The sequence below is a fragment of the Melozone crissalis genome, unplaced genomic scaffold (genome assembly GCF_028551555.1).
Source record: "Melozone crissalis strain CALT ecotype California unplaced genomic scaffold, PUWL_Pcris_2 ptg000027l_1, whole genome shotgun sequence".
Taxonomy (NCBI): domain Eukaryota; kingdom Metazoa; phylum Chordata; class Aves; order Passeriformes; family Passerellidae; genus Melozone; species Melozone crissalis.
The window spans coordinates 70,690,755-70,707,376 of NW_026535805.1; the positions used below are offsets into that span (position 1 = coordinate 70,690,755).

General features: G+C 38.2%; 1 protein-coding gene across 1 annotated transcript in view; it reads right to left on the reverse strand.

The window, feature by feature from the left end:
• Positions 1 to 7,348: 7,348 nt before the first annotated feature.
• HMGCLL1 (3-hydroxymethyl-3-methylglutaryl-CoA lyase like 1) overlaps positions 7,349 to 16,622 on the reverse strand; it is a 75,728-nt gene continuing 66,454 nt past the window's right edge. The window contains exons 8-9 of the mRNA XM_054280581.1: positions 10,247 to 10,372; positions 7,349 to 8,166 (exon numbers count right to left, since the gene is read on the reverse strand). Of these exons, the coding sequence (XP_054136556.1) occupies positions 8,053 to 8,166; positions 10,247 to 10,372 (240 nt within the window). The 3' untranslated portion in view covers positions 7,349 to 8,052. The remainder of the gene's footprint in view (positions 8,167 to 10,246; positions 10,373 to 16,622) is intronic.

The window sequence follows — 16,622 nt, forward strand, 5'->3', positions numbered from 1 at the left end:
AGCCTTTCAAAAGCTGAAAAAAGGGGTAAAAATGGTAAAACTGTGCTGTCTCTTATTTGTGTAGATCCACAGATCTGTCCTGAGCTGTACATTTCCTAGATTTTTAGATACACATGACACTGGTATAAATGCTGTATCAACAATGGCAATCTTTGAAGCCCACCCTTTCTGATCTCTACTCACTTGGAAGAAATTTAAAAAAATCCACTCAGAAACATTTTAGAGACCTGATAAAGAGCACATTTGTGGCAGTTTTGTATACCTGGCTCCCAGGTACCAAGTACCTGAAGCAGCAGTCACAGCAAAGCTGCCTGTAGTTTAATGGTGGAGCACTTGCAGGGTAGGAGGAGATCAGGATTACAACCCCCTAAAGAACTAAAATGACTCTCTGGAATAATGCTTTGACTCCAAAATATTGTTGCTGAAAATGTTTTTAATTTCTCCTCCAATATGCTTCTAAAAGAAATGAGTGGGGTTCGTCACTTTAAATACAATAACTTTAGAGAGAAATTTTTGGTCTGAATGCCCAGTGGAGAAAGTCACTTGCTTGGGGCTGCAGTGCCTGCTTCTCAAGAGAGAAGCTGTGACCCATCTCACCATCTGTGTTTCCTATTCATTGTCCCTAGGCCAGACACGAAGTGCCTGATTGTCCCCTTGCACTGTTCTGGGAGCCATGGTCCCAAACACCATCCTGGATCCCACCTTGTGCCTAGGAGCTCTGGATTTCTCTCTATAGCTGCGTTGTTTGGCTAGATTTCAGCTTCTATTTACTACCAGTGAGTTGTCTTTGTTAAATCTTCGTGACAATCTAGTCCTGGTGAGCACAAAAGAATGGACTGCTGTTTCTTATTCAGCTATTACCATGAATAGCACAGGTGTTGCCTTGTTATAATGGCATTTGATTAATTAACTTCATTTTGAATGTGATTAGTTTTAATTTTGTTTGAATTGTCACTAAATGTAACTCACCTCCAGTTTTGACCATGAGACCAATGGTCTAGGGCCACATCTAGTGCTAGATGACAGATCTAGGACTAGAAATAATGTGATCAGAAAAGCAAGAGTCTCTACTCTTCTATGTGACTCTTGCTTCTGGCTTTGGTAACTTGCAAAGTTATTACTGTGGAGCAAAATCTTAAGTGTGCCGTTCTGTTGGGGAGAGGCTTAGAAATCTTACACAATTATTACAATGTGGAATTGCTCTGTCTCTGTTATCTGCGTAAACCAAAGAAAGTCCTTTTTGTTTTGCAATCAAATGTTCTGTCATTACAAAATCAGCATTTGGACAAAACTACAGAAACAGAGAAGTGAAGTTCATTTGTTAATCAAAAAGATCTGCTTTAGCAGTCCAGAAATTTGCAGCATCTGGCCTAACTCTCACCAAAGTGCTATATTCATATTCTTCATTTTAAAACTGTGAAGTGGGAAAATTTCAAACTGAAAATAGTGTTGAGAATATCTTGGAAAAAAACATTTCATTACACAGGAAATGTACTTTTGACATGAAACCTGTGCTGGTTTTCAGTCTGACTTCAAAAACCAGTGAATCTTCCATTCACAAAACTTGTGGAGATACATTTAAATTCAAATTTCACTTAACCTCAATCAACAACAACAAAAAAATTACCTTCTGTCTTAGAAACTTTTTTTTCTAATTATCTTATATTTAGACACTAGAAACCCAAGTCAAAGATGTGTTTAGATGCACACACAGAGTCACAAACAAGTATGTAAAATGCATTTGAAACTGAGGGTATGCTACTCTGAGAGACAACAAGATATTTAGTGGCTCTTGTGTTCTTCTCCAATTTCACAGGGTCTCTCTTAAGAGATGACTTAAGATGCTTAGTGGGAAAAGTACATTCCCTCCACTCCATGTGTACAAAGTAGTCTGTCAATTGTATCTAGGTATTAGTTGTTAAATAAAAGAATTTCTGCTGGGATGATCTGTATTCCTGTGATCCTGATTATACTCTAACTGCTTCACAGTTTTCTGAACAGAGAATCATAGAATCAGTTTGTTTGAAAAAGATCTTTAAGACCTTTGAGTCTGACCATGATGGAAGAAAAAGCAGTATTTTGTAAGAGCTTCATTATTAAAATATTTTCCTCTAAGTATGACACCTGCATCCAATTCCCAGATGAGGAAAGTTAAGTCTCTTGATGACAAGATTCCCAGGACACGTCATTTTGTAGCATTCATCCTCTTTCCACTGGAACTGGGACATCACAAAGGGAAGAAATGAGGACTGATTGGGCTAGAGGGAGAAACCATGAATTTTTGCCTTACAGCACTCTCATCTGAAAGGGAGAATGTTGGGTTCCAGTATTTTCTTTGAAGATTGTTTATGCATTTTATTTAACAATTGTTTCAAATTAAATGTGTGAAGATTTTTGGGACAAGTACACAGGACTAGCTCTTCCTTGTGTAGTGTGAAGCTGTAAAGCCCAAGTTTCTACTTTTGTCATGCCACAGTGGGTCTTGATTTCTTCAAAATGAACATTTTTCCCTGGCTGTCTCACCTGCTTGTGTGGTGAAAAGAATGAGATACTTGGATAGGCAGAGGCTCAGCCTTTTGAGGCTGTTGTGGGGATCACATCCCGCTGCCCTGAGCTAGATATCAGACCAAGCTAGGAACAGAGAGATGGGTGGAAGCAGCACCAACACCAGAAGACATGCCATAAAACAGAGAACACCATTCAGCTCTTTTTAAAAATGACTGTGATTGTCTTTCCACCAAGGAAAATACTAACCCTTGTGTTCAACTAGTGAAGATAACTAACTGCAGGTCATGTTGAGGCACTTCAAGAGTAGCATGGGGTAGGGAATTTTGCTGTTGATTTGGCCAAGAAAGTTCCCTCCTCAGCATTTTGATGTTTCAGACAACATACTGAAGTCATTCAGTCTCCCATGAAGTGCGTAGGGAATCTTAGACATCACTTAGACAGCACAGATTTCTATCCTGCATTGGAACATCTGAAGTTAGATAATGCCTCATTGAGTTTTTTGAACTCCTACCTCCATTCCTGCCTGTAGCTTTTAATGTTTAGTTAATGGAGGAAGGAAATGTTTCCCCAGTAACTTAAAAGAGATTTGTCTGCTATAAAAACACACAGGAACGCCAGATTAAAAGGTAATCCTAAGAAAAAGCACTCAAAATGTATTACAAGGTAACAAAGTCAACACAGGCATCCATGTCAGTGACAGCTTATATTTGCTAATGCTGTATGCATGAGCTGGTCCGTCAGAGCTGCTGAATCTGGCATAAAACATGAGCATATCAGTTTCAATAAACAGCAAGGGAGATTTTATTTCAGCTGTAGCACCACATATTGCAAAATCACAAATGCATTTAACCAGGCAGATACATGACAATTCCTTGACAAACATATCGTCTCTTCGACATTGCTTTCAAAGGACTGAGTTGACTTTGGCTGTAGTCCTTCTGCCTGATGTGTTATTGCAGCAATGAAGATCAACACTGCATTACAGCAGGACTGTAGAGAAAAATAATCTTCAAAAATATAACTAAATAAAAGCTGATTAATTTTGATCAGCAAGTCAAGAACTGGAATTTGTTTACTTGCCACTCTTATACCTGTTTAGCCACTCATCTAGATACTTCACAATCAGTGAAGAGAACTGAAGGCAGTGTCAGAAAACACAGAAAAATTCAGTGGCAAAAAGTATCGAATTTCTGATACCACAGTAACTAAACAATATTTCTACCCCTTAAACTCAGTGGAAAAAATGGGCAGATCTTATACATTCACACTAACTCTTTGGATAAGCATTATTTCATTTCAACAACACTGATCCCAAACATAAGAATTTTATCTCACAGACTTGTAGTCTTCATTTTGTGACTCCTTAATACAATAATAAAAGTTTTATGAACTCAAATGACACTATTAAGAGAGGAAAATTAGCCAAAGCGTCTCTGGACTTATTCACAACACTACAATATTTAGTTCTTATTTCATAAGCTCTGGTTATACACAAAAATGAGCCATTAAAGTGTTGGTCCAGAGCCAAGTTGCCCTAATACATAAAAGTTGAAACTACAAAGCAAGCTGCTGCTGGAAGACATTAGAACTGTACGGGATCTATGTTGTTGCTGTGTTCTGGAAGGCACTGAAGAATGATTATGCCCATACTACTGGAACTGATCAACTTTTCCTCCAACAAAGGACACCAGTCATACCTTCAACAATGTAATATCTTGGCTTAAATTTTTATAATGACACAGTGATAAGAACACCTGCTCATGGAAGCCAAACTCCTGGATGCAAGCCCTCCACAGCCAGGGGGCTACTTCATGGTGAAGTGACAGCATTGTATTCAGTTGGGGACAGTGATAGGGACTAAAAGAGCAGACATCACTAGTGAATATAAGCATATAGATTCTCCTGAATATAAGCAGATATATAATATAGGTACTTCTGAATATAAGCATAAAGGTTTAGGGGTCAGGAGCACTGGAGAGCCTCATCCCATGTCTTGTAATGTTTTTCAAGCGACATAGTCTCAGCTGTTGTCCTATGAGCTGAATTCAGTGCTGCCTATGTGAGTGACGCACGCTCATGGCATGGCTATTAGATTAGTCTTTGCTATTAAAAGTAATAGATGCTTATTTTTTGAAGCCAGACATTAGGTGTCAAAATGTTCTGCAAAGTCAAAATTATGCCAACCCAGGAAATCAGAGCAGCAGCATTTTACAAACCTAAAATATGTTAGTAGGCAGAAATAAGATGTCTCAAGATTCTCAGTCATATTACAACTAAACAAGGATTTCATAGGGACCAATCACCTGGAGCCACCGACCTAAATTCATCCCAGGTGACAATTTTGGCACATAAACACTGGGTTGGGGTTGCTTTTTTTTGTTCTGGCTCTATGTTTCTCTCTTTCATAACAATCCTGACAAACAATCTATTTGTCTGTGACCTCCACCCTGGATTACAATAACTCACAATGTGGTTGAAGCTGAACATGTGGGTAAAGTACAGGCTCCAGATGTGACTGCTCATCTTTTCCAATGCTCACATCATTACAGAATAACAGACCTGCAATTAAGGCTCTCCACAAGTTTCCAAGTAGTTTCTAAAACAGACCCACCCAATAAAGAACTGAGACATTTTAGGTTGTTCATCTACATGATTTAATAGGTACCCTGTTTCACTGCATGGGGAGAATCAAGAGCCTTGAATCAAGAGCCAACTGTCTGCAAACCAGACAGTCCAGATGCTGAGAAGCCTAGGATGCACTGTGCACAGAGGCATAAAAATGGACACTACCTGTTCAGTTCCTTACTTGGCTGATAATTGAAGACTTCACCACCACCTTCAAGAAAAAGAACCCTGCCTTGCAGAGGCACTGACATTCTTTTCTTGGGATTTTTCTGGGCTTAGGAATTTTTAATTTTCTATTCTACCCAGTGGCACAAATTATTACAGATTTACAAGAAAGTGTGTTCTTTTTCAGTTCATAATCACAGGAAAAGCTGATTTGGAAGGGGTCCACAAGGATCATCAAGTCCAGCTCTGGGCCCTGCACAGCACCATCCCCAGGAGTCACACCCTGTGCCTGAGGGCATTTCCAAACACTTCCTGAACTCTGTCAGGCTGTGCTGTAACCACTGCCCAGTGCCCAACCACCCTCTGGGTAAAGAACATTTTTCTAATATCCAACCTATGCCTCCCCTGGCACAGCTTCAGGCCATTCCCTCAGCTCCTGTCACAGGTGTGTATTAATCTCCCCAGGCTGAGCAGCAAGTTCAGTCTCAGTTCAGTTGTTTAGTCTCACATTCAGGTTTGCATCACAACTGCTTTGTTTTCAAGGGCTGACTTCACTTTCAGTCTTTGAGAAGCTCGATATTTTTTGTGTTAATTAAACATGCTGGCTCAGAGGGTCTTGGGTGGAAGAAAGTTCATCAGGACCTACATGAAAACTGCATACTTCAGCTCAAAATGAGCCAAATCTATGCCTACAAAGAAAACTAAACAGGAAAAATTATTATTAAATAGGAAAGTATTACAGTGAGGTTAGTCACCTTCAGGGGTAAATGACACACAAATTAGGGAGTTTTTAAGACGTCAATTCTGTCACCATGTTTAGGCTTAACTGCACTGCTGCAGTTTCCTTACCTCTTCATTTGGTCAAATTCATTACAGAATTTTTAAGTCTGTGAATGGTTCAAGACCTGGTTTTATTTAAGTTCATGTTTTGGTATATGAGCTATAGTGGCTGCTAAATAGCAAAGCCCCAGCTGAAACATGGGAAAAAAGAGGAAACAGCTTTTTTGTGGTGATCCAATCATGCATCCAGGGCAGGTCAAGAAAATCAGGGTGTTCTTACCTTTAGGAGTACTTCAAAGTCTTCTTACTAGACTCTGCAGGGAAGACTTAGTATTTTGGAATGATAGGCAAGATATTTCTTGCCTCACCTGAACACCTTTCTGTTTTTATCCTTCGACTTTTACCATGAGAAGAGTGAAACAAAGTAGCTTATATTAATTTTGACTATCATTATGGCTTAAACAGAATAGGGGTGTTATATCAAATTTATAGCTTTGTGTTGCTGGAATGCAAAGACTAACTTTCTTAAACAATGCCAATTCTAAAGTACACAACTGGCTAAAAGATCTCAGAAAAATTCACTTTGGTATTTCAAAGGCAAACCATGACTCAGCTGTAACTTGGCAGACTTGACTTCCAGACAAAAAAATTTCAGCCTTTTCTTTTTTTGTGTGTTATCTTCCACTTTCTTTCAACTTACCTTTTGACAAGACTTCACATTTTTGAGGAAAATTGAGAATATGGATGAAGACCACAGTCCAGGGTTTTAGATTTTCATGTCAACAGGACATGTTCAGAAAAAATATAGATCAAAGTTAAGTACACAGAGAAGTACAGACAAGTTCTACACAACCAACCAGTAAGAGTACTGAAGTTTCAGGATGAAAAACATGACAGTATTTTCATGGTACACTTGAACATTTATATATAGGATAAGGCTTTTTGAATTTGTCCATTTATTCATTATTGATCTAATCTATTGATTATTGAACAGTGCAGTTCATTGGCATCTTGTTGAACTAAGGCATTTAAAAGAACAGTATCATTTTCAGTAGAGCACAAAAAAAAATTGTAATCTCCTTTGTGTAAGCTAGTCCAGAAAAATAATACTATCCTAAAAAACCTGTGATTTCTTAATGAGAATATCAATTTGTAGCCTACAGCATGAAAAATCTAATTTTTTATGAAACCTTGGATGAAAATGTAGCCCCTTCTACACCACTATGAACCTGAATGATGTTGAAAACCTTGCCAATTTTTATTTGCTTCATATAATTAGGTTTTAATAAGTTGATCAAAAAATGCAAATACAACAAATTTAACATATGTAACAAATAAGGAAATTTGCTGGAGGATTGGAAGGAGCTGGCAGAGTGCCACTCACCACAATGTCTTGGAACAAGATAAAGTCATCCATAATTTAGCAGATGTTAAACAAAATTTAAAAGAAGTTCTATTGCTAAAAAAATTCTTACAGTGAATTCGGATTTGGCTCTGTGTTCATAACACAGTGACTTGACAAATGAAAAGCAAGAATTCAGATAAATAAAATACACAATAGAATGGCCACACACAGTGTGAGATCTCATAAACTACTGAAAATATTTGTACTGTTCTGAAAGACATCTTGATTAAAATTTAACTATGTACTCACTGTTTCTACCTGGTTTTCCTGAAAAGAACTAAAAATTCAATTTAAAACATGGTAAAATTTCCTGATATTTATGTATTTCTCTCGTCTGTAGAAGTGCAAAGTACAGGGTTCTGTACTACAGTCGTTTATTTCTTACTTACAAATCAGAGAGTTCCTGACAAGACAGTACAGTACAATAACTGTTCCCATTAAATAAAAATTATACATAGGTTCTATTTTGTTTCTTTGATGCAATGGTTTCCTTGTTTCTTTTCCTAAAGCAAATGTCCTTGGTCAAGGTAAATGGAAAATGTAATCAAGCTGCAAAAAGAAAAATCCATTTAATTGATAGTTCCAGTACTGAAGGAAGCTTGTGCAACCTTTGAGTTTGTTTTCTTGTTCAAAGCTGTGCAGATGAAGTTTCCAGCTTCCATCACGGCACAAAGATTTACTCCCTAAAAAAGAGGGGAAAAATGTGAAGAATAATAAATGCACATGTTGAAAATGCTTAGACTCCAGGTTTTTTGCTCCAGGGTGTAATTTTTGCAAACAAAGGGGCTGATTCATGTTATAGGTCAGTGAGGGGGATCAGTAAAGCTACAGTGATTTACAGGTAGTTACAACTTCTAGTTGTTTGGAAGGTTCTACTACTTTGAGAGTGATTTCTTGTCCCATCAGCAGTGGACCAAATACTGGAGTAATAACCTTCAACCCCAGAATAATCTGGAATAAGGAGCTGGAATTACTACTAGAAATTAGAAGAAAAATACAGAGTCTAAATATATGCTATACTTATTTATCATTCAACACTACAAAACTTCATGCAAAAAGCATGAAAAAGGATTCAAAAAGTGAAGACTTGTGTTTTGCTATTGCTATAATCTAAATTTAAAATTAAACAAAACCTAAATAAAACAACCACCAAACCAAACAAAAGAAGAAATAAGCGTTTGATGGTGAGATTGTCTCCGTGGGATTTCTTATCAACGTTTAGGACAAGCTGTAATCTTGCTTGGCCACCAGATTGTTAACAGATTAATCAATCTTATCAAGAAGCCTGGTACATGGTATATTTCATATAATCCAACTATTTTTGCTTAATTGCTTCCTTTTGCTATGAGTCACTTGGAAAGGTCAATGAGTATTTTGCCCAAGGAAAGACTATACTGAAAGCATGAGTCTGAGGTGCACAGCAATGTAAAGTGAAATGCATGATTTCTCCTCTTTATTTCAAATAATTGTGTTGTTTCAAAAGAATAAACATCATTTTCATGAGGAAAAGCTACCCCAAAGTGTGTACAAACAGTTCAAAACAGAGTCCACTTGCGCAGTGGACACTTGTGATTGAACATTTTCTGATATCTACCCTGAACTCCCTAAAAAGCAAATGAGAGCAGATAAATGCTTACAGTGAACTCTGTAAGGCACTGAATATGCTTTAACAGTGCCCAGGGAATGTCCAAGTTCTGTAATCCTTTCATGTCAAGGGACTCCACTGGCCTGCACACCACACAGAACTGAAGCCTACCTACAAGTGAATGATAAGTTCCAATGACCTCAGTAATGCAAATCTTCCTATTTCAGATATCAGGCATTTAGATTTCTTTCTGTGGTGATTTAAATGCAAACCACACACTTTGTAGTTTTGGCAGTTCTTTATATGTTCTCCTTTGAACTTGACTCTCCATGTCCATGTGTAAATTAAACATAAAGTTACAGCAATGCCTGAGCTAGCACGAACTCATTATGCCACACATCCAGATAAATGGGGACAGACAGGAAGACCAAAGAGCACATTTATTGAAGAAGGAAGTAAATGAGTTCTAGGAATACAGAATAATTAACATGCCAGCCAGCCAGGGATACTAAATGAGTGCTCTTGAGGTGTGGATGCTCCCTGGTAAGGTTCATTAAAGTGCGGCTCAGGGTATGTGAGCTGCTCTGCCCTCTCCTCCAACAACAGGACTGGTAATAAAAATGACTCCTAGCCAGTAACAGGTTCTGTACAATTTTGAAATACATTAAGTGGATACACGAGAAATAACAATGTCCTGTGCCTGGGTGCCAAACGTCACAATTTTTTTCAACTTTGAAGTCAGAAAAATTGACAACAAATTAATAAGCACTATGAGCCAAATCCAAATCTGTGACAAGAGCTGAGCTCTGCTCAGTCTTTCCACTGTTGAGATGATCAGCCTTCTGTAGCAATGTCTACAGTACTGAGTTTTTTGTGGTTACTGAGACAGAGCAATGACACAAAGCAGATGCTACTAAATTCCTCATAGCTCCAGGTAGGAAGAAGTAGATTATTAAAATTATGTTAAATACACAAACTATTTCTAGTCTAAATTGCTAATGAAGACAACATCATTCCTGTTATGTGTCAAGCCATATTAAAGCACTGAGTTTGCAAAAACTTCTATGGGCTCTGAATATTTTGTTGTACAGCACAAGTTGTTGTGAGGTACGTATTGTATGTTTCCTAGAATTTATTTTTTTCCCTTAAGTCTTAACTGGAAAGAAAAAATATCTTACTGTGTTGATCCCCAGACCATTCAGCATGTATATCACATCCTCTGTGGCTACATTTCCAGTAGCACCTTTTGCATAGGGACAACCACCAAGTCCTGCAACAGATGAATCCACCACAGAAACTCCCATCTGGAAAATAACAACACAAAAATGAAGCATCAGCACAGAGTATTATTTATAATTTTTCATAAATGGCAGGCCATATGTATAAGTTACCGTGCATAAAATACACATTTCTCCACAAATGGATGTGTTTCTTGGAGGAAATTCCTTATAATGGTTTTAGTCCTGACATCTTTATAAGGTAAGACATTTCAAACACAGGATATGGAACAAAGAACTAATGGTCCATTACATGTGATTTTGGCAGATAAGATGATTGCTGTTTTATAGAAAGAGGTCTTTTCTCTCTTTATCTTTCAACTTGGTGCTTTTAAATAACATGCATCTAATATGAAAGGTTTTCATGCAAAAAACCAATCAATGGAAGTTCTCCATAGATACATACAGGTTGAGCTTGGAATATTTTTAAGAGAATACTTGATGCACAGTGTCAAGCTTTCTCATTTAAACTAGACTTAAATTAAGACTTGAAAAAATACTCAGCAGTGGTAAATTAATAATTGTTTGCTTTTTGTTTTCTTCCTGCTTCATTCAAATATCTTCTCTCTTCTGATCCACTCAGCATATTCATGATAAAAAGTAGTAAACCAGTTACCAACTCCATCCAGAAGATAATATTACATTTCCTATGAGATAAAGTCTTCTCTAGGAGACTGATAAGGGAGGAGGCAAAAAACTGAGCCAGTGACTTCCACTGATATGTTTAGGGAGCTTTTGCACCCTCTTCTTTCTATTATTTGATGTTTAAAATAAAGCTGACACTGGAAAGCAATTGTTTTCTGTTACAATGCATTACGTATGTGATCCAGGACACTGGGTCTCCCTTGTCAGAGAAAGCTCTTCAGTCTTCCCCTGCCTCTGGAGGCATTCAGGCTCGACAGATAATCAGAAGCAGGCAAGGGAACTAGGCAGAACAATTATTAAGTCTTCAAAGACACAAGTTCTTAAAGAACACAAGTTGCTCTTAGTGCCTTAATAGCACTAGAGGGTTCCCTTCCCCACAGGAATAATTTAGACAGATATACACCAAAACTGTAAGACAGGTCAGGCAGACTGAAATTCAGGACCGGAGTTCCTGTGGAGAGATAAATTTTCAAAATCCTGACTTTGGATACAGAGAGATTCAGAGGTGAAGCCATGCTTGTTACCCACATATGCAGGTCAGAAATTTGGCTTAGAGGCCTGACTGCACAGATTGATGATCACTTTTCTGTCCCTGCAGGCTGCTCTGGGAGCTTCTCCTTCCCAGACATGCACACAACTAGCTGGCAAGGTAGGCAAATGACCATCCTGCATGTTGCAGTTGCTAAGTCCCCTTTCCAAATAGACCTAGTAGTTAGCTTTTTTTAGTTCTGAAATAAACTACCCTAATGGGGGTTTTTTTTTGTACTTGCTTCTAGTTTTAACAGTGCACTCCATAGTTTTATCATTGGCCTTACAGACTCTTTGGACTTCCAACATCTCTGGAGAGCAACAATAAAGAAGGAATTGTTGTCCTAGGTCTTACTCTTGGACAGAGAATATTATCTTGATCTAGGTAGCTGCTCAAAGCCTGTAATAAAGACCTCAAAGGAGTCAAGGTGCATTACTGACAGGCAAGAGAGTCCTATTTAATATTGCTCACACAATAAGGGTCTCTAAAAAGAGGTACCGTACTTCAAAGTACAATAATTTGTGACTTATGGAGTGAATCACCAAAGTGCATATTTCACATTTCAGTCACTTGTCACACTCTTTGTTTGAGCAGGCCACCAGTCAGAAAATGTGTCATATGACACATCTGTGTCCAGTACACAGAGGATGTGCATCCACAACAACTGGAAATTCTGTCTCTTTTTGCACTAGCTGCTAAGATTCATGCATTTTCTCTAGAAGTCATTGGCCCGAGCTCCACAGTGGCAGCTCTCAGCTTGCAAATGTCCATGCAGAGACACATGTTGGGCTTCTTATTGGAAAGATTTAGGGTATGGTGGAAGTCTGCAGAAAAGGGTGAGTAACAAATGGATGTACAGGTTGATACAAGCATGATCCCACTACTATGCCTTCTCTCTCAGTCTGATTTTAAGATTTACATCAGAAATTATTGTTTAAGAGAGGCAAAGATAAAAGAAAGTGTCTTTCATGGAGGTTTTCCCAATCTGTCATAACTGCTAGAGCATTCTTCTTCATGCACTCATTTTCAGTAATTTTTACATGGGGATAAAACTATAGACAAATAATGTGTTGAGGTACATCAATGCTGTTAAATTCCCAAGGAATATCAGCAGACTCAGAAACAGCTTCAGTATTTATTATAAAAAAAATTCAGTAGTACTTATAAATAACTTCAGTAGTTATTAAAAAAATTATGAACATTCACTTTCTAATCCCAAAAAATTATCTCAATTAATTCTTGTCCTTTTGCACCAACAGGAAAAAAGTATCAACTAAATAGTATTTGGCAAAAAACGGGCAAAAAAGTCAGTAGTCTGCTCCAGTCCTTCACAGGGCACTCACTGTAAGCAAAACCAAAGCCAATATCCTAAAGCATTAAAAGGGCATGTTTTCTAAAGACATTGAATTGACATATATCAGTTCTTGATTTCCTTGTACAAACACTAGTGATGCCACTGTGATTCTGAATTTGCAGTGCAAATCTCACAGCAGTGGGGTACAGGTGGCTGATAATTGTTTGTTGAAAGTGTTGGTGACTATGGATGGAAATGAGATATCACAGCCACCTGAAGGTAGCATGAAACACCCCTCTGTGTCTAACCACACCCTTGTATTCTCAGGCAGCCTTGTCTAAGTTATTCAAAGTACCCTCACTGGAAGCTGGAGAAAGCTCAGACAATTTATATTACTGTAGATGCAAGAGCATCTAAAACACTGATGCCTTCTCCTGACTAAGCAGTGGGAGCAATAATTTCCACGTGACAGACAGTGATAATTGCTCTGTCTTTTAAGTCATTGACTATTTTGGCTAAATATAAAAAAAAGGAGAAGGTCTAATAATAGCACCTTTACATAGGTTGTATCCTTGGGGGAGTGGCTGTAGCCCTAGTACAGGACACTTAATCCATTATTTCCCAGAAACAGTGCATAAACATGAAGTCTCTAAAATTGTATCTCTATCAGGATGTATTTGCTATTTGAACATTAAGCCACTGGCAGACAAGGTCTAAACATGGCACATCTAATACAGCAATCCTGACTGACCTCCAAATCTGACAGTTCCTTAAATCAGTGGTCTTAACATGCAGCGAGCAGGTGTCTCTCCTTTAAGATAATGTCTTTTAGAGTTCTCTTCCCAATGCTTTTGAAAGGAATCTACTGCAATGCACTACTACTTCAGCAACAGGGTCAGCTGCATCTGTGTGCTCTTGCATGTTGTACAGACAGTCATAATTCAGTGTTTGCTAACTCAAGTGCAGAATCACTCCAGTTCATCTTCAGTGGCCCCATTCAAAAAATCCTTAAATAATCCATACTCTAAACTCCAATCTAACAGTGCTAAAAAAAGATGTTGGAAAACATCCCTCAGCAGTGGTACTAACTAATTTGGAGGTTGATATTACAGCCCAGTCTGTCCAAGCACAGAGTCTGAAATAGCACCTAATAAATAACTCCTCTGCACATTTGAGCAGCTATGAAGCTCTTTTGTTTTTGCAGCCATTAAAAGCAAAAGCAGCTCTAAAGTAAAACCTAAAAATTGGCCAAATATGTAAAACTAAGTATTTTCCTTCATCTTCCATATTTGTCACGTTTTTACAGGAGATAATGAATTTCAATCCTTTAAGCAATTGAAGCTTGCAAAAAATTCACTGTCGATATGATGTTTTAAAAGTCCAGAGTCTCACTGTCACTTCCTGACAGGCACTAAATTTTGCTGACATTCATGAGAAGTTGTACTGCAGCTATTTCATAGGTTATGTCCTAAATGAGCACTCAATGAGCTGCTTCCACATGGACGTGTGTGGGGGTGAACAATGGCTTGGCTTCCAGGACAACTACAGTACTTCAATATTTTTGACACTTTTGAAAATCACAAAATTCCTGACAGTGGTTCCTGAACACCTTCCAAACTTTATTTTTGGCTAGCTTTAGCTTACTCTTCAGAGAAGGCAGAGGACTTTTTCTCCTGTCCCATGCTAAGTTCCTAATTCCCCAATGAGAAAGCAAGGAATTAAATTCATCACCTTTGTCAAACAGCCAATTTTAACAGGAAACCATTATTGCCAGTGAATAATAAATGCTTCATGTTTCTCAGTTTGCTTTACTAGCTCCCCATAACTTCTTGTTGGGACAGTCAGTCTCCTTCCTTACTGATGTTTAAACCTGGTTTGTCTGGCAGAAGTTTGACTTTGTTTCTCTCTTAAAAATGGCAAGGTCAGCATCAGTAACTCCAGGAAAGTATGTGGTATAAATCAGAAGCTATAAATCAGGTCTTTCATAAATTTGGCTTCTTCTAAATGATGAGATTTTGAAAGCATAATATCAAGGTATTGATATTATGCAAGGATACAAGGTATGCATTAAAGAGGAAAAGATTTGTGCCACAAAGTCAAGGGGCAACAGTGCTGTGAAGCTCAGTGCCTTAAAGATAGGAGCATGTAGATTCTGCAAAGAGTGGCTGCATTAGTTCAGCTTTTGCTCAAGGAAGGCAGCAGGCAGGGAGGAAGAAGTAAGATATGTCAGGCCAAAGGCTGCCGGCACAAAAGGCAGTACAGGACTAATGCTATTTAATCCTGCAGCCCAGTCAGTGCCGAGCTGGCACTCTTGGAATGGTGGCCTCTGCCATATCACTGTGTCTCTCTGGCATCAGTCTGCTGCCCACCACTACATGGCATGTCACTGGCAGAAACACCCTCTCCTGCAGAGAAACACAGAATTAGCCAGACACAGAAATGACTATGCCAGCAATGCTTTGTAAGGTTCAGTGGCTACAAAGACCCTTCCCTAATTTACATTGTCAAGTTGTTTAAAACCAAACCTTGTCATTCTCCTGTACTTCAATATAATAAAAGTATGCAAATAAATATCATTTAGGTATTCAAGAAATTAAATTCATCATTTTCCATGTATAAGGCAATAAAATGAGATAACACCTCTCTGTGGAAATCTGTGAAAGTTATCTGCATTTCCTTCCTGCTTCTCTGCTTTTGCTAAGGTTAAAAAACTGCTAAAAAGCATCACAAAACTGCTTTTGACTTAACACCATCCCTACTGACCACAGGGTGTCACTGTAACATTAAAATATCTAATTTCCCAGTTCCCGTTGTTTGAAAATTAATACATTCATCTAGGGGAAAGAAATCCTTTTCTTCCAAAACATATTGAGATGCAAGCAATTTGTGGGCAGACATGCCACATAAAATAGGTTAATACTACATTCCTTTAACTCATTGTACGCATCTTTTCATATTGCTACTGACACATTTATTATAAGCAAAGCTGGCAATGACATCTAGAGTTAAAGTTCCCTAACACTTTCCGTCATAAGGCCCCACTTTCAGTTGTTTATTACTTTGTCAGCCTTTAACTGCTGGAACTTATATTTTCCATACCTTGTCTCTGCCTCAGACTGGATTGTTTTGAAAGTTTCAGTGAAAAATGGGCTTGGCCACTTCCGGGAACAAGTTTTGGGGAAGAAAAACACTCTGTTACATTCATATTCAATAAGTTTTACATGAGTTTCTTGGAGATATTTTTGTAGCTTTGCAGTCTCAAGTTTGGCACAGAAGGGGTACTGATCTTAAGAGATCCCAGTCTGGACTTAGTTACAAGCTCAGGGAAGTTCCACCTTATTTACCACCCTATTGTCAGGAACTGGTCAGTCTGGGAGTTAAAATGCCCAAGGGTCAAGAGAGAAGCCGCTGAACATGATTTTTTTTTCTTAACCTCAACAAAGAATTGTGAAGCAATTTCTCTGAGCCTGAGTTGGAATATCTCTGTCCCTGACTGACAATGCATCACCTGCACAAAAAGCCTGAGCAGTGAGGTCTGTGTTGCAGATCTGGTTCTTCAGAAAACATTCATGGATGTTTAGGGGGAATCAATTCCATTCAACATGAGACTGGTTTTGAGATTTTGGAATGCTAATAAAAATCCTGTGCCATAACACAATTAATGAAGCAGATGTTCACAAATCATTATTTTATCGCCCATGCAGGCTGATTGTGCTCCTTTTAGGAATATGTGCACTCTTATATTTAAAAACACTGGGGTTTGCTGGTGTGGGGCTGTGCTCAACTCCAGCTCTCCCTTGCTAAGGATC